Source organism: Phalacrocorax aristotelis, chromosome 2, assembly GCF_949628215.1.
Source record: "Phalacrocorax aristotelis chromosome 2, bGulAri2.1, whole genome shotgun sequence".
NCBI lineage: Eukaryota > Metazoa > Chordata > Aves > Suliformes > Phalacrocoracidae > Phalacrocorax > Phalacrocorax aristotelis.
This window is the reverse complement of record NC_134277.1, coordinates 77,107,185-77,130,121: the sequence shown is the minus strand read 5'-3', so window position 1 is coordinate 77,130,121 and position 22,937 is coordinate 77,107,185. Positions and strand designations below refer to the sequence as shown.

The following is a 22,937-nucleotide window of genomic DNA, read 5'->3' as shown; positions in this document are numbered from 1 at the left end:
CTGATAGCGGAAATCATGTGGGTGTCATTACCTGTTGTTTGTGTGCCTCTTCTCTCATCATGGTGTTGTGCATCTCCCACGGTGCATGGTGGAGGATTGCTGGCTCCTTTGTTCCTAAGAGCTTTGTGCCCTCCTGGTGATCTCTTCAGGACAGTAGCAGCATAATCTTGGACAGCAAAGTTTATACTGCACAGGAGATGGGATAAGAAGAAAAATAAAAAACCAAAACAAACAAAAAAATCCCCCAAACCAAACCCTCATGTAAACCATATGTAGAGAAGCTTGACAAACACTTTCAAATCTGTAGCAATATCCTTAGAGTAGATCTACCTTCAGCATCTTAAAGCCCTGACAGCCATATGGTACTTCACGCTGAGGTGACTGACCTTGGAAATCCATGTTAGTGCTAGGAAAATGATTTAAAAAAAAAAAAAGGAAACAGAGGGAGACCATCGTGAGGAAGTGTCAATGGTACTGGGATTACTTTTGGTGTAATATTACTTTTTCTTTGTCTTGCTATCACGTGACCCAGCATATAGCATTTGTATTTCAGGTGCTAGGTTCTGCCCTGTGGCATGTGGAAAATAGTTTCATGTGGCTGTGAGAATAGAACATACCAAAGGGCGTGATCCTGAAATAGCCAAGCTGGTCAGAGAATTCGTATTTAAGGTGCCTGTCTAGTGTATGTCTGTCCCTTTTATTAATTAGAAAAGTGTGGGGTGTTTTGGCTTTTTGGTTTGGAGTGGGTTTTTTGGAGTTTGTTTTCTTCCTGCTGTGTACAGCAACCTGGCTGAAGTTACTGAATTGACAGTGTCTGTATATGGGTGTATTTAAGCTGGGGAATCTTATGCTTTAATGGAAGGATGTTAAAGTGTATGCAAGTTGTGAAGGGAAGTAGTACTCATCCCTGTAGTCCTGAATCACTGTCCAGCAAAATCTGATGCTACCTCTTCTCCCCTCAAGTTCTTAATCCTAAATGAAAAGAGCAAGCACTAAGTATGGGATCCCATTTCTGGTTTTAATGTCATGGGAAGGGAATTCCTGAAACTTGCATGGCTTGCCTTTTAAGGATTTGGTCCTCTTAAAAAAGAAGCCCAGGGATGCTAAATGGAGAGACGGAACTAGGCATAGAAACTTACTTCCAGGGGTTTTTGAGGGCCAGTGACTCACATATTTAGGCACCTCTAACCCTGTTGCATGTATAGATGATGGTGGGAGCAGCTCTTAGTGCTTTAAGGGATGGGTACCTCCTAGAAGAACGTTGCGTTGTTCCAAAATAAGATTTACTCTTAGCTATTCACTAGCATTGTCTCTTGAACAGCATATTCTCTCTCCAATAAAAACTGAAGTGGGAGGAATCACTTTTTTGAGTAGAAGAACAAGACTGGAACTAGCTCCTCCACCACAGGCAGGGATTCTTTGAGGAAAATACGTCTTTACTGACAGTGCAGACTCTTGTCTGTTTCTGCATCTACCAAAACAGCACAGCGGTCTTGATGTAGGGGCTTGGTAGGGATAATTCCTGTGCAACAAATGCAGTAGACTTGAGGGAGTTTTTCTGATAAGCAGCATGTATTCCTGCTCAAATACAGACAGACATGGTAACTTCTGCGTGGTTCTGCCAACTCCTACTTTGAACTTAAATATGCACAAATATGTATGCAAGAAACTCTTAAAATAATAAATCATGTTAAGTAAGCAGGTAAGTAGGCTTAGGCCAGGTTTGGGGCCCCAGTTGTTTTTGAGAGTCTCGTTCTGGAAGAGTGTGAGTGGGCTTGGTGTGCAGAGTAGCAGGGACAGGCTATCCCGCTGTGGTGCAGCTTGTGCCAATATTATGAATCACAGATTTTAGTAACCTTGAAAATACAGTTTGCTTTGCAAATGGGTGAGGATGGGAATGAGTTGGTAAAATTTGTCCATGTAGTCTGGCCCAGAGACACGCATTTTCTTAACCAGTCACAGGAATGGTTTTTCTTTTTCACAGTATCAGGTAGTGAAGCAACCGTGACGCTAACTTGCCATTTACTTATTGTGAGATATATAGATATACCTGTATATCACATTTTATACATATACATGTGTACATGTGTATAGATATGTAGTGAGCTATGGGAACCAGATTTAGGATCCCAGATATGATAGTATCACCCTATAAACAAGAATGCATCTCCTGCCCCCCCCCCCCCCCCCCCCCCAACAGTTTTTAAATTCTGTCTGGCCTACGTACTGCACCTTTCTAACTGCACATCCATAACCTGTGTGGTTTCTTGCAGCAAACAAGCCCAGAAGCTGACTTGTTGCTTGTTTTCTGTGGAAAACTTTCCATCTTAAATAGGTAAATTGAAAGTGATTCTCATCAGAAGAACTCTGAGAATGTACTCAGTAGCTCAGGGAAGCTGCCTGCTTTCTTCACATCCAAACAAAGAGCAGACAGTCTATATTTGAAAGCCTTTTTGTCATGATTCAGACCACTTGTCCTAGTTTCCAAAGACCTACTCAATAATGTCAGCTTGAGACTCACAATGGGATATGTCAGTATTTATTCTACCTTTTCTCTGCTTCATACCATCCCCGTCCCATTATTTCATCCCAGCTCTCTTCCATTGTTAAATAGCTTGATTCTGTCGGGTTGAATAAATATCTAAATTCTGTCCACAGGAGAATGATTCAGTTTCATCAGCAGATATAAATGACCCACAATTTCTAGAAAATGGAGCAGCACATTGTTGCTTCCTTTGTCTGTGGGCTACCTCTCTGCATAAACCCACTAAAACTGGGATGAAGTGATGAGAACTACAGCTCCGGGTCTCTGTGGGCACTACCTTTTGTGCTCTAAGTGAGCAGGCAGTTGGGGGGGCCTAGCACCCGTGGGCTATACTTTGGCCACCCATATGTTCATATGTCATGGATGATGGTAAAAGAAATTGTTTTAACTGCTGATTGCTGCAGACATGCTGAAGTAGCATGTTACATTTTGTAAATATGATTTGGAGCTAATGAAGCAGATCAGAGAGAAGCAGCCTTTTACATAATGCCATTGCATCAGCACTAATATGACTAATCTATTTGGACAAGTAACGATGAACTTCTGAATGGCTTATTGCAGAATGCTTGAGTAACTCGGTTAGAAACAACAACCTTTGTACTGGCATGACAATCTTTTTATAAGAACAAGTGGCTCGGTTCTCTTCAGAAGTTGTACTATTTTTGTTGGAGAAGTGGGATGACAAGTCTTGGGGCAATGCATTAATAAAAAAGGGAAAAAATCAGCTGTACTTCATTGTAATTGCAGGCTGGAAAACATGTGGATCATCTGTGGATACAGAAGAGAAGGAAGAATGGGACTAGGGATGCACAGTGATACAGGATGCGTGTTGAGGGACAGATAAAACTGCTAATGGCTGCCTATATAAAGTTTGCACCTTTTGCTTTGCAAAAAATTAGGTATTTCATAATTTGCAAGTAAACTAAGGAATTAATAAACAAAAAAAAGCCCTAAGTTTTAGTGTACTTGGGTTTTCACAGGTCTGCATTAGTTCCAGGTTGATTCTTCTGGCACACCACATAACATAGAAGACCGAATCTCTAATGATACTTAGACTGAATGCACTTCTTTCACCACAGATTGGTCTAATGCTGTTGGCTTGTCCACTTTAAAAATGTTACTTCTGATGCACTATCCTGCAGTGCTGGCTAACTCTCAAGGAGAGGAGGCAATAAATCAAAGAGCTTATATATTACATGAAGTATGGGAGTTGGTCATACCTATATAATTTTAATAAATCAAAGCTGCCTTTTGTTAGTAAGACTGGTATTGTTGCTTTATGTTTCTTCTGTTGAAGCTGGGTAGGTTTCTTAAACTTTATAACAAGACAGCATACCAAAGGCAGACATCCTGGTAAGGTGGGAAGCATGGAGCAGCAACGGAGCCTGCAGCATGCCCTGTTCTTTCAGCCTGGTACAGCCTTTGTTTTTGTCAGGGGTACATCTGCAGCAAGAAGCTATCTGTGCCATGCTGGATAAGTCTTGTACTCGACAGCATCTTTATCTTTCAGTAATGTACCTCAGAGAAACATGTTTTTAAATGTGTTTTGTTCCTCTTTTGTTTTCATTAAATAATAAATTTAGTAATGCCTTGGAGTATTCCTGTCCTTTAGCCTAAGGAGGAAGTTAGAAGAGTACACCAAATAATGGCCTTATTCAACAGGAGTCTTATTACTTGCGTAAGAGTTGTGTAGATAAAGCTGAAGGTGACTTGGTAAGGAGTCCTGCGTTTTGAAAGGACAGATTTCCTGAATGGTCGTCTTTCATCATTGAGATCTTTTGGCCAGATCTCTCTCTAAAACTGCTGCTGTCACATTTTTACCTTTCAGCAGACTTCCTTTACAGAAGAGTTATGAGCCTGTCTGATACACTCTAGGAAGATTATATTTAGTCACAGGGAAATATCTGTTGCAACTATTTCCAAGAAATGTAAGAGTATTCCTGAGCTACTGTACTGAGGTTATCATTGTGACAGTACCTAGTTAGGACTATGATGTTTGCAAATAGATTTTTTAAGAAAGTCTGACTTGGTGTGTTGAATTGTATTTATTTTTCTCCCAAACAGATTTTTTTTTTCCCTAATGAGAGTTGAATGAATACAGCTGCTCGGCTTGCAGCTTGCATAGAAAGCTTTAAAAGTATTTTTGTCTGCGTGTTTTTTTCCTTTCCTTTTTTCTTTTGTGTTTTTTTTTTTCTTTTTCCCTGAAATGGTAAGCAAAGCATAAAATTTAGAAGGCAAGAAAAGCTGGGGATAGAAGTTTGCATTTTAATCCAGTATCCTGAGGCCTAGCACAGTGCTGTCAGTTCATTTCCATGTTCTCCACAAGCAAACTTTACTGAGGGAACATGAGAATTTCCTTTCCATGCGTTGAATCCTGTGTGGTGAAAACTTAATACCGTGTGTGGATTCAGAATGTCTTTTTGCATTAGCTTAAGTCTTGGAAAAGAGCACCTTCATGTTTGTTATTAAGTAACTGCTTCTAGAAAAAAAAATTAATCCCTGTACAGTTTTTTTCAGAGGTTGTCTTCATTCTTATTTTAAAATGACTGTTATGTAGATTGGGCTGTTTTAAATTGACCTGATGACACCAATATCTCTTTCAGCTTAGACTTGGAAGATGAAAGTTTCTCAAGCAGCAAAGAATTTAATCCAAAAAAATTTATGTTTTTCCTCTAATGATCAGATTCTGGTTGACTGATGAGTTTATTTTTCAAAGGTAGCCAAAGGATTTGGAACTACATTAAATCCTTGGACTCTACTTCATGATTCAGTAAGACAAAACCTCAGTGACAGAGTCTAACTCATCTCCTCTTTGGAGCTGAAATCTCCAAGTCAGAAGTTCAAAGCCCTTTTTTTTTTTTTGGAGAAGAGGGTTTGATTTTTGACTCGTACCAAGTTCTGGTTGGCTTGGTATGCATATTTCATAATATTAGAATATGCTGTCCAGCTTTCCTCTTACAAATTTGAACATCTTTTTTCCAAAGCTTGTGATGACAAGCCTTCAACTGATTATTTCAAATTTAGAAAGCTGTCAAGCCTCCGTGACTGATATGGCACTCTTGGTTCCTGGTTGAGCATTGGTCTAATAATGTGCTTTGTATCACAGCAGTTGGACTTGATGATATTGGAGATCTTTCCCAATCTTAATGATTCTCTGATTCTACCGTACATTTAAGGTAGCTTCAGGAAAATGATCTCTACTATGTTAAGTAACTGTGATCTTGGTTTACGCAACAAGCCTTTCTAACAAGACTTTGATCTGTTCATTTCATCCTTCGCAACACATGAACCACTGCTGAAGTCAGCCTGTGGAGGCAGTGGTGAGTTCTTCCCTGAAAGTAACAAAACCTGAGGCAAAGGAATAGCAAAAACATTTCAAAGAGGGGGAAAAAAGTATTAACTAACAGTGACTGTAAGAAAAATATTTAATTCTCCTCAAGAATTAGAGTCATTCCCACAACTTGTTTTAGTAGTAGAAGATTTCTAGATAGGTAGACAGATCACGTTCAGCTATATAAAGGACAATGAGACTTAAGCTGAAACACCATTACATTATTCAATGGAATGTTTTTACCAAAAACTGTAAAAGATGAAGAAAGCAATCAGATTTATTTTCTCCTCTTTTCATTCATATTCTGGATATGCACAAACCTCAGAATGAAGGATGTGTGCTTGAAAAGAGCTTCCCTCAAACCTTAAGCAAAAACAAGCAGAAAGAGAAGAAAACACTTGTTTTCTTGTGGGAATGGTTGTTGTTGAAATGCGAAGTTGTATAAATACTTGAGCGCAGCTACCAATCTTGCTCAAAACTTCTCTGTTCATGAACAGTCAAGACAACTGGATGCTTTTGTATGAAAAAGACAAATAATTAAATGTGAATCAAAATGTTTTTAAACTCACCTAATGAGTTTTCACATTATATTAACAATTCTAATGACATAGTTCAGTGGAGGAGCAAGAGAAAGTATGTCTAAACAGGTTTTTATACTGTGAGTTAGTATGCAAAATGCGAATTGGATGAGGTAAACTACACAGTTCCTTTCCCTTAATTACATTCCAGGTCACTGGCTTATTTTGCTTCAAAAACCAGTGGGAGGCCACTACAAAAACTCAGATTTATGAGTAGGACTTTGAGCAAGACAAACCGGGCAATCAGGGGGAACGTTTCACTTTCCTGCCTTGGAGGGGCAATTATCCCTCTCATCCCTACTTTCTGTTAGACCTTTGCTGACATTCCCCTGGTGTACGACTGTTCATAAGCCTTTCTCTCATCATCTAGCTTTGATAATGAAACCAAAATACTGATGCCAGTGTCCCTTGAAGCTGAAAGCAGGTTTTGATGACCGTGGTTGTGGTGGTTTTTTTGGTGGTGTTTTTTTTTTTTTTTTTTTTCCCCCTGTGTCATCAAGGAGTTGGTTCCCCCAGTTCTTGGAGAGGTGCTTCTGCTGGTGGTAGCGGCACGAGTTCCCCACTCAGTGTTCCAGGAAGAGAAAGCCTGCTTTCAGGGCCTCGTCCTTCTCCCCTTACACACATGTGTGCACATGCAGCCCCGTATGACGGCGGCAATAGCAGTTCCCGGCTCAGTTATAAGAGCGCACAGATTCAGTTATTTGGGCAGTGATAGCTGACTGAGCAGCTGTTCCCTGTTTTCTGTGGGGAACTGGCTGAGGGGAGATTCAGCAAACTTGGACTGTTGCCTGATGCCCTGAGTTGTGTTTACCAACACTAATTTAGGTTTGTTTCTTGTGTGGGCAGAGTAACGTACCTGTTCTGGGGACTCATGTGAGTCCCCTGTATCCTACACTGCGCCGTGAGTTTCATCAGCTGTTGAACAAGCTTAATTTAAATTGCTGCTGATAAAATAATTATGTTCAATTCCTTTTCTTGCAGCGTCCTTTCTTAGTGCCACCTCCTTCTGTATGCCTTCACACTTTGTGAACGTATGCTAGTCAATGTATGATCCGAAGTGTTTTCTTCTCTTTCTGCTTGTTTTTGCTTAAGGTTTGAGGGAAGCTCTTTTCAAGCACACATCCTTCATTCTGAGGTTTGTGCATATCCAGAATATGAATGAAAAGAGGAGAAAATAAATCTGATTGCTTTCTTCATCTTTTACAGTTTTTGGTAAAAACATTCCATTGAATAATGTAATGGTGTTTCAGCTTAAGTCTCATTGTCCTTTATATAGCTGAACGTGATCTGTCTACCTATCTAGAAATCTTCTACTACTAAAAATGCCTAGAAATAAGAGTATCTATTAAATTGGTTAACTTGGCAATACCATATATGAAACTTCCATTAAAAAAAAAAAATCACCAATATGAATACTACTGATCTGAAGTGTAATAGAATGATATTAGTTTGGAGGTTGGCAATGTTTGGCATTTTGTACCCAAGATGCTTTCTTTGTGCAAAGCAAATAGTTCAGTTGTAATTAAAATTGATTGCTTTGCTCCTAATAATAAATTTCACTGAACAAAGTCTTATTGCTGCAATATTGTAAATGAAACTAAAGTGCTGACAATTCAGAGGATTAAAAAACAGCTTGCAAGTATATTGTATCCTTGACCTCTTCCTTCCCTTTCTTGCTGGGGTGGAGATGAAGATATTTGGAACATAAATAGATAGTGTAAAAAAAAAAAAAAAAAAAATCTTCAGGAGTCTCAGTTCTCCCGCAAAGGAGGGTGAGTGGGCAGAGGAATAAAAAAGATAGTATTTTGGGAAGGATTCTTTTAAAAATCTATGCAAATACATTTAAAACTTAATCCTGCAAATCTTTGTGAATGAGAGAGCATCACAAACTTTTCCTGTGGTTTTTCTGACAAGGTTCATACATGTTTTAGAGGGATCAGCTCTAGCGACAATCTCCAAAGAATGCCTTTATAATGTGAACATATTGCTGTATCCAGTCATGCAGTAGGTCTCTGGGAAGGGGAGAGCAAAGGAGGGGATTGTGATCAACCTCCCCTTGTTCCTTCTCTCTGTTTGGTTTAGTGAAGCGGTTGGTGAGATAGCACAGGAGAGGATCTCTGCCAGTAGGGTACATGGTTGTAAAGGCCGGCCCATCTGCATTCCTCTGCATTGGAGGTAACTTGTGAAATGGCTTTCAGCCAAACAAATGTGATGTGATCTGTTCCTTTGTGAGGACCCAGGCACTTAATACAATTGGTCAGTTAGACTGGGTGGATCAAAATGGAGAGCCTTCTTAAATAAGATGTTGCTTATTTTAGGTTTTTCCCCTGATGACAGGGTGGAGGGTTCAATACGCTTTTAATAAGATTAATATGTGCTGAACTCTAAAATGATGTGCATTGAAGGGGAGTGGTTTTGTTTTTGTTAGGAGAGTTTTTTGTTTGTTTTTAGATGCTAGTATTGGACATGGATGGAGGGTGGAACAGTTTGAGTTGCTCTGCTTTTTTTGAAGTAAACAGTTTAAATACAATGTCACTAGAGCCACAATATTTTTTTTCCGATGGTAGAGAAAGCATTCATTTCTGTGGCAGAAAAAATAAAATACTGTTATGGTCTGACCATGATCAATATGCTTAAACAGGCTTGCTTGTGCTATGTATTATACTGAATGCTGTCTAGTTGGACTGCTCTTTTCTCTTGGTATTGAGAGGTCTTGGATTCAAATGCCAGTAAAGAAGGTGCTCAGCTTTCAGGATGGGGTCCGCAGATATATGTAGGCACTTCAGACTCTTCTGGGTATTTTCACTGAGAGGAGAAAGCTTTGACAAGTAGCCCCAGCTGCAAGTTGATCCTACCAGTGTTATACAAAGTACTCATACGGAGTATTTACGGATCCCTTTCTAAAATTGTCATGAACCAGAGTTGAAGTGGTGCTCTGATGAATTCTCAAGTTCCTGGGGTTGTTTTTAGCGCACTCACTTTCCTGTCAAAGCTGAATTTACGAACTTGTTTTGATTTCTCCTAGATAACTTCCTGACTTAAAAGAGGCGTCAGGAGCTCTAAATCAGACTGTGTACTTGTAAAACTGGACCTTTGTACAGGCTTTTTCTCCTCTCGCTATGGGTGTGGAAATTTTCAACATTTTTCTTACCGGGATATGTAGCATGAAACAAGAAACCTTAGAGTGTAGTCAGCCTTATGAGCTAGCACTTGTGATCGTCCTTTCGCAGAGCCTTGGAGTGCTTTGGACAGAAAACTGATGGGTTTGGGGATGACTCAGATGTGTGATAGTTGGTTTAATTCAAAAAGGGAATGGAAAAAGCCAATCTCTTCTGGTTTTTTCCTCTCCTTTGTGATGAAACCATATGACATGCAGTCCTAGACAATTCCCATATGCTATCCAGTTACTTCCAGTCTCTGCGGTAGAAAAGAGAAGAAACAGTGTCAAACCTGATATCTGTGAGCATGTGATAAATCTTCTCTGCCTCTGTTTCCAAGGGTAGAAAGGCATTGGAAAAATGTTCCCTTTCATGTTTCTTCATGATGCATATCTCTCGCTCCTCACTGTTTCCTTCTTCTCACTTTATAAAGTCAGCTTTCCTTCTCTTGTCTCTCTCTTCCCTCCGCCCCGGGAATGCAGTCTGAAGTAGTTTTGATACAAGTTGCCTTTTACTGCTGGGTATTTTCATGTGTTGACATACAAGTTTAATGTATGCCAACATAATCCAACCTTTGTCATGTAAATTTTAAAAAAGCAAACTTGAATGACAGAAGTTGGTTTAGAATGAATCTAAAGGTGCATGTTCTTCAGCAACAAAAGAAGTTTGTCAGCAGGCAGAAATCAGGATAGCGAAGCTTTCTAAGGGTAGCTGCTGATCCTGTCTCTCCTTTTCCATCATCCAGGCTTCTGTGTGATTCTTTGAAGCTGCTCTTGCTGATAAGAGACAAGTGAAAAAGAGGGGCTGTTAGGGGTGTTGTTAGGAACGGTCTCTAGCTATGTGGTTGTAGGAGAGAGAGGCAACCAAAGAGAGCGCTCCTGGCTTTTTGTGGCTCTCACTTTCAGCTGAAGATGTACTCAGTGCCACTTACTGAACGCCGAGCTGCAAACCCAAAAGGCTCTTCTTTGACTAGCTATTTCAAAAATTTTGTGTAAACATACTACATAAAATAATGTGCACACACAAATATTGGCTGCTGTTATGTGGGGAAGGCAGCCAAGGTATAGACACAAAATGTATGAACTAAGCTTACCTAGCAAGTTATGAGCAGACTGGCTGATCTGATGGAGTAAGATTGGCTTATAGGGACATTACCCAGCCAGAATTCCTTCTAGTCACAGCATGGAAATCTTATGTTAATGAAGCTGAATTTGAAACGTTTAGTGTTTAAGACTAATAAGTTCTCTGAGTAATGTGCTTGCGCTGTTTCTTCTGGGCTTTGTATTCTTCTCTTTTGTGCAATTTAAGGCAGTCAATTTTTACCTGCTAGTTCCTTTTTTTATTTATAAGGTCATGTGGCTTTTGATTGCGGGTGCTGACAATTCCAAACCCAGCATTCTGGCCTTCTTTTTACAGTGCTAAACTTTAGAGGGACTTGACCAGACAGCATATACATCTTTAAAGTATTGTTCCATAGCACAATTATTTGGGATTTTTTTTAAAAACTAGACTTAATTGAGATATGCTAGTAATAACTTTGCAATACTGTACAGAATTGTTTTGACATAAGCTGCTTATCAACTGGGTCCTGTGGTAAAACTTGAATTTAGATTTTGATCTATACAATAATGCTGGTACAATAGTCCATTGTAGGAAGTGTTATACTTCAAATGCTTTACCTTTACAAGGATATAGAATACCGCATGCTTTTAGATATGTTGCAGAATACTTGACTTGTTTCTCCTCATGAAAGAGGAAAGAGAAAATCATTGTACTTGGAACTTGAATACCTTTAATGCACAAAACAGTTTAGTCATCTTGCAGTTGGTGGAATTTTAGTCTAGAATACATTGAAATATGGCATTTGTGTTTATATATGAAGCTCATATGAGACAATCCTTGACCTAGTGTGTATACTTGTTCCTCTGTCTCTTTTTAAAAAACGTTTGACTAGCCACATCTTCCATCCTCAGGGCAAGACAGGTAGGTGCAGGGGTGAAGGGAGGTTTGCTCAACTTCTGCTGGTAAGGAGTGTGGGTTTCTATCTTTCTGTAGTAGTACTGAGACATACAGATGAACTTCTGCCAGGGGCTGTCTTTGTTCCTCCTCAGAGGAGTGTACGCTCAAATACTGATTTTGAGCTTACACTGCTGTACTTCATGTTGAGCATCTAACACTGATAACTCCACTGAAGTTAACAGCAGCTTTCAGGCTTTATCAGTGTAATTTTGCTCTTGAATTCCATCAAGGCTCCAGCTTTGCCTAAAACTGTTGGTTAGCTCAGAGCTTTTGCCAATAGAACAATTGCTTTAGACAGGGTAAGCATCCTTTGGGATGCCAGGGATTTTACTATGCTTGTGGCTTTATTGTGCATTGGGAGTATAACAAGCAGAATTCAATTTTGCATGACTTCACAAAAATAAATGTGCATTTCCAGCATTTTGTTCAGCTGTGCTTTATGGGGGCTGAGTTGGGCAGAAAGGGGAAAGATCAGTTGAGCAGTCATTGGGTCCCATCCTGCAGAAGCTGTACATGCTTTTATGTAAGTTGTGGTACTACTGGCAAGTTTGTATGGTGTAGCTTTTTGGCCCCACCTGTTAAATTTTCACTTCTTCAATATCAGTGCATACAAGTGTAAAACTACTCAGAAAGTTGAGTTTCCCGAGGCCATCTTAATAAGGGATAATTTGAAATGTGTTGCTTAAGTATTCTTTTTAATAATTATATGTAAGGGATGTGATCAGATACTGGCAAAAATCCTCTTGGTTTTAAATTTACTTTGAGCAAAAATACTTGGTAGAAGGACTTATTCAGTAGCTTCCTTAAATGAATCCTAAGTTCCAGATGAGAAAGTTGGTTTAGATAGTACTTCCTGGAAGCCTCTAGACCAATATTGCAGCTTTTTAACAACTTTGTGAAAGCACAGGAGGAAGATGACATTTTTTTCTTGACGTTTCCTTCTCAGGATTTTTTCAGTTATTTTTCCTTGCAGAGGTGGCATATGGTGCTTTCCCAAAGGAGTTGGTATTGAGTTTTGCTGCTGAAGAGCAGGCAGCTCTGTTCCCTTTATGAGCTTTGTTCAGAATGAAGTATTTGGACATAACAACAGAATTTGGCCTACACCCCATTCTATTTCTAATTCAAGCAGAACTCAGACATCAAGGGCGCCTTGAGAGCCTCATTGTTTTGCTGAAATAAACAAACCTGCCTGCATGTAACTTGCTTGAATTTCCTGCAGACAAGTGAGGTGGGTAGGAATGTGAAAGGCTTAAAAGTTTGAATGTGAAGGACCTGTGTTTCAGCTGCAGTAGTTGTCTGTGGGGATAGACAGGATGAAGAGTTTAAGAACAGGTGGGTTTCAATTTGTTTGAGGGGGTTGTGGTTTGGGGGTTTTGCTTATGCATGCTCTGCTCAACTGTAAAAGATGTCAAAATATACTGGAGCAGCTAGACCTGGAATTCACCTGTTAAAGCCAGAACAATTGGATTCGAAGGCTTTAGGTTTACTGCCTCTGCACAGTAATCCAGATGAACTTCCACTGTGCGTGCTTGTGTTTAATTGGAAGTAGTGTCCTGTTCACTGCCACATAGCCTACTTTAGCCTGTTGCCTTTATTAGTCGTCCTAGTCATGCTGGTTAACAATGACTCTCAGATGAATTCTGCTCAATCACTGTTAAGTTGTTTTTCAGAAGCTTTTGGCTTATGCAGGTTGATATATAGTTTTTGACAGTAAAGCTATTGTAGCCATTTTCCATGGATAAATATGTAACACGATATAAATGCTTTTCAAAAAAAGTAATTTGTGTTAAATTTTGCCTATGGTGTCTTTAAGTGTTGATCCCGTGGTTTTAGGGCTCCTCTGTGGAGGTGGCGAGTCTTGTGAGAACAAGATACAGGGAATGATCAAGTAAACAAACATTGAACTGTGTCTTAGTGGGGAAGAAGAGAGGGATGTTTTCTGCGTTATAAAATTCATACAAAACTTTCCTCCAGTGAGGATTTAATATAAGTGGAAGGCAAGATTACTGCTATAAAACTAGTAACTATGTTTTATTTTATCACATCATTTAGCAATAATGCTTGTCTTCTAAGGATGATCTTCAGTAAAGTAGGAATATATTTCACAGAGACTAAAGGCTTGTCTGTCTTCTACTCTGCCAGTTCTGTCTCGCAGTGAACTTTTCTTGAAAAAGATGTTAATACAGTTCAGTAAAATCCAACATTTGTGGTCTGCTTTTGTTTCTCAGGTGAAAAGGTAACAGCCTTCAAGTAGTAGTGCTAATTCCTAAAAGAAACTTAACCACTTCAGGGCTTCTTCCAGCTCCATATTAATACAGAGCGCAGCAAAACGAGGACTGTAATGAGTCAAGTCTGTGCTAACAGTTTTATGCCCATAAGAACAGCATAATGGTGACCGAGTCCCTCTTCCACAGAGCAATACAAAATCAGTCGGCAGCCTTGTGTTAAATCTTATAGGAATTTTTAAGAGCCTAAGTAGATTTGAGTGCAAAAATTCAACTGCTGTTTTTGGAATGGTTTGCCAGGTGAAACTTTGCTATATGTATATATACGCTTGGTCTGTTACCTTTACAAAATCATCTTCGTTTGGTTGCTGGTAGAGACTACAAGGTGAATCCTTGGTCTCAGTTAAATATAAAACCTGCTAATTATGTGCCTTTGTTCTTAAATTATGGTAGTGCAGACATTCAGAAGGAAAAATACTTCTAATAAGCATGTAACTGTAAGTAGGCTTTCTTCGTAAGCTCAAAATAAAAATGAGAGCAATACAATAATACAATAGTTTCAGAGTTTTTACTTCTGCTTTTCTGATTCCTTTGCCCTCTTTTTTTTTTTTTTAACTCCAGCTTGCTGGTTTATTTTTATACAATTCATTGCACTGTGCCTTGCCTGAAGTCATCACTGCTGTCCTTAGTTTGAAAAGAATGCAAGGGGAAGCAGCCCTAAATGACTGAGAAGCTTCAAAACCATTGCAGGCAGTAGCTTCCTCTGTATTTAATGAAAGGGTTTGGGCAAAAGTAGAAATCTGCAGAATGATCTGACAGTAAGGGTTCAGTACTAGCTATTGAGGCAGTTTCCTGAAGGGTGGGCAAAAACATTCAAGGGCTTTTAGTGTTTTGAGCTAATTGAGGCCTCTTTGCACTTATATTTAGGTGAGACCAGTTCTGAGCCTCAATTTGCAGGCAAGGCGGGTGTGAGGTGTTCAGTTCAGAGGCATGGTGGGGATGGTGCTCCAGGTGTGAACTAAAGGCTGCCACCCACCCCACTGATTTCGCCCTGCCAGCTAGGAAATAGTCTGCCTTTCCTTAGTGGATCCAGACCAAAGTCCTCAAAACTGGCTGGTTTTAGGGCTTTATTTTTCTCCAAGGCATACAAGACTTGATGTTCACGTAGTGTTAGCGTGCGAAATATCTTATTTCTGAAATGGCCTGGGTGGAAGCTGTGGCTGGGTTTAATTACATATCCTCTCCAAGCAGCAGCCACTGTGTTACAGCTCTGACCCTGACGTGCCATTCCTCTGCTCTCCACGCTGAACTACTCACCGTGAGCTGTCCCTAAGGCCTCTCAGTCAAAAAGAGATGCAAGAAATTAAAGCAGCCTGTTTTGTCTGAAAGGGCTTAGGGACAGCTTATGAGGAGCGGCTGATGCAGTAGGGTTGATGCAGTGCTGGGCCTGGGCCAGGGGCCCAACAGTGTCCAGATGAGGATGACAACCTCTGTAGCTGGCCCAGCTGTAGCCAGAAAAGGACATCCCTAATTAGGCACTCAGAGTCATTCAGTCATTTAAGCCTCAAACTTAGACATTATTCCTACTGAATAACTAAGCTGCTCTTACCACTGGTGAATACCCAAGGTGGCTCAGGGCAGGCAGTCTCTCCAGCTGGCTGCGCCATGCAGGTCTTGGAGAATTTTTAGTTTTCATTTGGTCAGACCAATATTAGTAATAAAAATAAGACCTGCTGCACAGAAGTGAACGCGTTTCTTATGTCAACACTTTTCCCTGCTCTTATTTTGGTAATGTCTTAAATCGTTCTTTAGAGGCAGACTTTATTGGCTGTACTTTTCAAACAGGGGGGAATAATAAGTACTTGCAACTTAATCAGCCGTAGAGCTGCAGAGAGTTTTTTTCCAAGTACTTTTATGTCCCATAATGAGCTGGTATTTTATAACTTCTGATGGTAATGTATTCCATATGCCTTCCATCGCTGGGATAAAGAGCTTTACTCCAGAATCCAAAGCAAGTGGCTGTGGGTATTTATTTAATAAGGTTTGAAGTCTTTTCACTAGGCGGGATGTCAGTGTGTTGTGTATCCAGAGCTTCCTCTGGCTGCTTGTGGTGAGGTCTTAGTTCTTTAACATCATGGATGGGACACCAGCCATTTATCCATGCTTCCTGTGAAGTACCATAGGGTTCATGGTTCCAACAACAGTCCCACCATTTCAGTCAAATTCCCTGCTTTTCTCTGTCCCTGTTCTCAGTACCACTACTTTCCCTCCAGGACTTGGGACAAGCTAAAACTGAGAGTAATTCAACCATGAATGTCAAGATAGCCAAGTGAGTGGTCTGCTCATAATTCCTTGAGGCATCTCTTCTAATGCCTCGCACAGAACAAAAGTCCTGTTGTGGGGGTGCTTAGGAGTTGCTGTAGTCTTGGAGTCTTGACAGGAGTGAAAAATAATCTTTTTATGGTTTCTTGCTAAGATACTCAAACTGCTCTGGTTGGGCTTAGCATGTGAAAAACATTTTCTGGTATGTGACTCTCCTAGATGTTTTGGCATATTTGCCTCCACTCTGAGGCAATGATAATTATCTTGTAAGTTTTTGGCAGGTTTCAAATTTGTGTTTCAAGTCACAAAGGTTCATCGTTACCATTTTATCTGCATGACTGTATTGCATATCTGCATTGGCTTTAGTATAATATTACAGGTTCCCATGCAAACTCATCTGCTCCCTTTGGGTATAGTTAAAACTGAAGAAAAATCTCGATATGAATCTTGTGCTGTCTTCTGAATCTTGAGATGGAGGTCTGCAAGACAGATTGAGGAAGGTAATCTCAGAATTCCTGATGCTTTTACTGGCACTGGTAGGTTACCTCAAAGCCAACTGATTTTTGGAGGTGGTGCTATGGTTATGCCATAATTTGTGGTCTTTGATCCTTAGCCTGAAGGCATTTCGGTGAAGTCCAAATTGCCCCATCCCTCCTGTAAACTTGGAAGAAAAGGTCATTTGCCTTCTTACTTTATTATTTTCCAGGCCATAGAAAAGGCAGGTACACTTCTGTGCCCTTTCCTTGTCCTCTGCTCCCCAGCGTGTCAGGGATGAGTCCTCTTGCAGCAGCTGTGCCGTGGGGTGGTGAGAGACTCTGCTACCTGCTGTTTTCCTCCCTGGAGTAAGGAGCAGCCAGTGCTGCATTCGCTTCACAGTGTTTCCAAGTGCCATCCCACTTCTGTTGTGGCAGAGCTTACTCTCATTTAAACTTTTCCTGCTTTTATGCTCTCCTGGCAGCAAATATCTGAGCTCTTTAAAGCTGCAGTCTGTCCAAGTTTATCTTTCAGTAAGCAAGGCTGCTTCTTGTCAAACAGCTTTTGCTCACAGTTACCTGCAAAACTTCTGTGGATTTAGGGATCTGGTTCCATGACTAGTTGGTATGTCCTTGAAGAACCTCTACTTAAAGTCAAAATAACCCAATGGGTTTTGACTTCCTCCCCATCCTGCCTGCATGATAATAGAACACTGTGATACTCCCAAATCTCAATGATTACAAACCTTTAGCAGGAAAAAAACCTGAATGATATGTGAGCAAATTGCATCTCGGGCAAATACATGTGATCCAATATTAAACATGGGTTTTTCAAGTTACAGAATCATAGACTTGTGGAAGAGCCCAGGTTGGAAGGGACTTCGAAAGATCATCTGGTCCAACCAGATGGTTGGTTATATAGTGAAGTAGACAAGAATAGGAAGAGAGAAACCATTTGCTTTAATGAAATAGGCCCAAAATTTGTTTCTGTATGTTCTCATTGGGAATCTTCTAGCTTTTATGTAGCAAGGGGCAGTACTTACTGGGAAGAAGCACCTTAAATTCTTAGTTTGAAGGGGCTGTTGTTTATATAAAAATTTTTATATACATTTTATATAGAAGTTTTTATATACATGTGTATTTGTATCTCTATCTATGTCTCTCTGTAGGAATAACTGAAGATTCTTACCATGGTAACTTTCCCATCAAATCCAAAGTCTGAGAGAAAGTACAGTTCATACCTAGCATGAATACTTCTAGTGATAGCTCTGTACTGGCTTTTCTAGTAAACATTTACTGACAATACTCATTGTTACTGTGACTTGTGACTTGCGACTTACGAACTCTGTGAATTTATAAGAAATTTGAAGAACTGCCTTTTAGAGACTTCTGCATGGTTTTACAGGTTCATGGAGCTAGTCCAAGAGAGTCTGGTCTTAGGAAGCAGGTTTCTCAGGCTTCTGATTTCCTCCCCCACCCCCACTCCATAATTTTTCTGAAACCTAATTTTTCAGCACCCTTTGAAGTGTGGGCACCCACTGTGGTAGTTGTTTTACCACTAGACTGGGCAGGGTAACATTACTTCTCTGTTGCTCCTGAATGCTGTTGTGTTTCCTGCCAAGCCTCTTGGCTGCAGCACTGTAGCAGGAGCTCGTCCTCTTTGTTAGCCACATAATTCTGAAGAACTTCTGAGGCTTGGTGTTTTCCAGGACACAAGCATGCCCATATTAAGTGTGAATTATACCCTTTGTTCCTGGATAGGTAAAGTTGCATTTGGCTATACTGAAATGCTAAATGAGCTTGGCTTCCCAAGGGATTGAGGTTGTGCTTTGCAGTCCTAAGGGGTTCAGTCAGCGGTGGGCTGTGCTTTTTCCAGTGAAATCAGAGTATACAGCCAGAAACAGGCTCCGGAAGATGACTGTAAAACATCATTTTTGAGGTGAAACTACCCACACACCTGACAACTATTGCTTATACAACCATACTATTAATACTTATCTGGCACTTTTTGCTCGATTAAAGAGATTTTATTGTTGCAACCACATTTTTCATATTCCAACTGTAAAGTTTGAGTCAGCTTTTGTGTTTAATTAAGGCTGAGTTGCTGTATTTTACTCACTTGTATTCCCTATCAGTTTTTCTGTAGCTTTGTGTAGAATGGACGTCCCCTGTTCCCCTCTATTCTGTTGGGCAATGTGTTTATCCACAGCTTCTGTTCTTGGATTTAAATTTGCTTGGCAGTGAAATGACTGCTTTCTTGGGGCAGCTATTTCTGTATTAGATGCTGATACCTTGCAGGCATTAAAGTTTCAGGTTTTTAGCTTCAAGCAACAGTGATGTTCCTTCAGATCCAAAATGGCAGACATCGGTAGCCTAAATGCTAGTGTTTATTAGAGCAGAGCAAGGCTTGAGGGTAACTATGCCAAGCCTTGGCTCATTAAACCGGCAGGAAGATTCAAGGGAGCTGGTTTTAAAGATAAGGGCAAGAATTGGCACAGGGTAGGCAGGGTGGGAGAATGGCAGTGGGTAGGCCATGTGGTAGGTGTCTTCTCTCTTCCCATGGATAATTTGAAGGCAAGAGCAGACTCATTGAGACAAATGAGCTGTCATAAAAGCAGGAGTACTAGCAAGTTGGAGTAATAGTGTACAGCACTTGTCATCGCTGCAGTTTAATTGGCACAGGTCTGAAATATCAGGGTTAGGCAGGATCAACTCTCTGCTTTTCTGGAGTCCTAACTAGTCATTAATTCCTTGAGTTTTTTTTTAAGAATTTGGGTAAAGATTAGTGTAGGAAAAGGAGTGATTTGTCTTTTATCATGATGGGGAAGTTACTTGGAATTAACGTAGCCTTTGCTTTGTTTATCCAGAGGAGCTGTCTTCCAAAGTTTCACCAACGCTGGTGTTCTTCCAGAAACTTCAACTCGTTTAACCTGAATGTGGTTACCTCTTGTCTCTGATTGCAGAAGACTTAGTATATTTGGATGACTCAGATCTGGGCTGGAATGCTTAAAGGTTGAGAGAGTAACTTGACGTGGATAAATACTTCAGATTAGAATGAGTAAATTGTGCTGCTTTCTGTTCATCCCCTAAAAATCATGGTCCTGTAAGAGTAGAGACAAGAGATGCTTGTCTCTGTGTTGCCACTCTTAATGATGGTTTCTATAGAGCAGAACCTTACTAATAGATTACATTAGTAGAATCTGAGGCATTTACAGTCATTTAACAGATTTGGTCTAATTGGCAGTCTTGCTTAATAATATGAATTATTATAAATAGTGAATTCATTGCAATACAGATGAAAGAGCTTCACTCTTTCCAAAGCTCTGCTCGGACTGAAGCAGGGTCTTTGAGGGGTTTCATCTGGGTTGCATCTGTTTATGTTGTGGCTGAGGGCACTACCTCAGCTGTGGGGTTTGGACTGAACAGGGTGGGCTGGAGAGAAATGTGTTCTTTGGGAAGCTATTGAAGCTATTCAAACCATGACCTTAAGGATGCCCAGAAGAGACATGGAAGTGCAAAGGTGTGGGTTAGCATGCACTACATCACCCCCTTTTGCAGTTGTCAGACAGTCAATGTGAACTCAGCTGTAACCAGTTAATTACTGCTGAGGATGAACATTTGATTTCCAGGTCCCATAGAGAAGACTGGTCCCATTAATTGGTACTTCTGTGACTATTGCAGATTATTTTGTGTACTGCAAGACTGTAGTCTACTCTCCATGTTACCAACCTGTCACATACTTCTACCTATGAAAGAAGCCTGTTCTGAAGCTGATACTAAATTACCTGCCTGCATGGTTTTGAAGCTGTGTTTTATTTGTCATGCTGCAGTCTGTAGTTTAAAAACTTGCTGATAAAGTCTCAGGATGACTTGAGTGAAAGAGGCAAAGATTTTCCATGATTAAGTGGATGCTTTTGTTTCTAATTCAGGAAAGCCCCACAGCATTGGCAGCTCCGAACGGATTCAGCTCTCAGGAATGTACAATGTTCGGAAAGGGAAAATACATTTGCCAGTCAACAGATGGACAAGACGCCAAGCTATCCTTTGTGGAACATGCCTAATTGTCTCATCAGTAAAAGAAAGTCAGACTGGAAAGATGCATGTCCTCCCTTTAATTGGTGGAAAAGTAAGATATTTTATTTTATGTATTTGCTTGCTTAACCCCCATCTCTTTTTGCAGAGAAAATTGCATTCAGTTATCGTGATTCTTAGCCCCTCAAAAGCTTGTTTCTGTAAATGGGGTTATCAAAGTATGTAAATGACTCTTGATTGTGGTCAGAGTCATATTTCACAATTTACAACGTTTGGATTAAGATGCTAAAGAAAAGCAAAGGCAACACATTGTTTCCTCTTCATGTGTGCAGTGTTAAATGTTTTATATGTGTAATAGTGCACAGCCAAAGGATACGTGCACCTGTACTGTGTATGATCTGTGCCATGCCTCTTCATCCAGTTTTTATCCATGCTGGGTTACTCTAAGGTCTGAAAGTTAAGCAATAAGGGCAGGGGCTTATTTTCAACACCGGGGTTTTCTGAGGGCTCAGCATTGTATGAGTTGTGGTCTCATGCAAGCTAAGAGCAACTAACATTTTTACTTGTGAAAAGCTGAAACTGGACTGTTTTCTGATTGATTACATCTGAAACACAGGAGGTCCAGTCTGAACACAAAACTTTTTTCACTGTAAGGGTGACTGAGCTCTGGCATACGTTGCCCAGAGAGGTTGTGGAGTCTTCCCTCCTTGGAGATATTCAAAAGCCATTTGGACACAGTCCTGGTTAAATAGCTCTAGGTGGCCCTGCTTGAGTAGGGGCGTTGGACCAGATGACCTCCAGAGGTCCCTTCCCACCTCAACCATTCTGTGATTCTGTGAAACCTTAGTGAAGACAGTAAGACTACAACATTACTATTTCAGTCTAGTGTTTCAGAACACTATTATTGGATTGATTAGCTAAGGTAAGGGGAAGAGAATCATTAGCTTGAGGGTGAATAGACACCTGAAGTAGCATTCTTTTACATTGCATACTGATAAGTTTAATTCTTAAAAGTCATTGGGAGAGAAAAAAAGCTTCATACGTAGACTAAAGTTGATTCATTATTACTCTGACAGTGAATTGTATTCCTGGCTGTAGTACACTGGAGAGGATGGGATTGAGGTCCCCATCAGCCTTATCTTTGAGATGAAAGGGTTTTTTTTTTTTAAATTTAAGAAGAGTAGAGATCGTGTACCTTTTTTAATTGCTTAGCATGGAATGTCTAAGTTGTTTTTGCACAGAAATGCCTCGTGTAATGTAAAACATGCAGACTGTGTTAAGCAGAAAGTTGACAACAAATTTTAAAAGAAAAGGAGAAACAAGCTGAGAAAAATGTACTGAGGGGTTCTGCTGACAAAGCTTGGGAGGAGGATGCTTGGCAGAGAACTAAGTGTTTTTTAAATTAGCACTCAAAAATATTCTTCCTCAACCCCATAAATACTCTGCACTTCCTGGTTTGCAAAGGCTTTCCAGAATGCAGTGCTGAACACTGAGACCATAAGTTGTGTGGGACTTCTCATGTATGGTAGCAGAATGATGTATTCTGGGTGTTTTTTAGCAAGTTGAGAAATGCCAAAGAATTTAATTGGGCTGTAAGAGAAGCATTTTGTTAAGCCTGTTTTTAATAACCAGGGGTATAAATTGTACTACTTTAAGCTGTATAAAGACAGCCTTAAATGTGTTTCACTGGGAAACCTTTTATGGTGCTAAGTCTCTCTTAAAATATTGACGTTTTTGGTGTTTTGCTCCTTTGGTTCCTTCATCCTTCTGTTCTTATTCCTTCCTTGTGTAGATTTCATGAATATTTGACAGCCAAGATCCAGCTTGGGTGATTGAGAGGGTTAGTCTGACTCTACTTGAAGAGCTTTCTTTTGGGCACACTTTAACTTTGCCCTGGGGAGGTCTGTAAAGAGGCTTTTGACTCTTTCACTAACAGTTTTGTGTCTCTACTGTAGGTGGAAGAAGTGAAAAAGCACCAGCACTGTTTAGCATTTAGCTCCTCTGGACCTCAAAGCCAGACCTACTACATTTGTTTCGATAACTTCACTGAGTATTTGCGATGGCTTCGACAAGCATCAAAGGTGAGAACAGTGCTAACTCCTGCCTGAATGGGATGTTTGTAGTGTTTCCCCCAGTTCTGTGTTCTCCATGCAGTGATGTAGTCGTTCTTCTGGGTTCATTATCATGAACTCCTACTGCTGTTAGTGGCGCACAAAAAAACCTCAGTTTGGGAGCTCTTCATAACAGGCAATAG

The 22,937-nt window shown here is 40.2% G+C and overlaps 1 protein-coding gene across 1 annotated transcript in view; it reads left to right on the top strand.

Annotated features, from left to right (window-relative positions):
• Positions 1-22,937, top strand: part of PHLPP1 (PH domain and leucine rich repeat protein phosphatase 1) — a 143,829-nt gene that overhangs the window by 56,941 nt on the left and 63,951 nt on the right. Inside the window, exons 2-3 of the mRNA XM_075084194.1 lie at positions 20,581-20,777; positions 22,639-22,764. Coding sequence (XP_074940295.1) covers positions 20,581-20,777; positions 22,639-22,764 — 323 coding nt within the window. The remainder of the gene's footprint in view (positions 1-20,580; positions 20,778-22,638; positions 22,765-22,937) is intronic.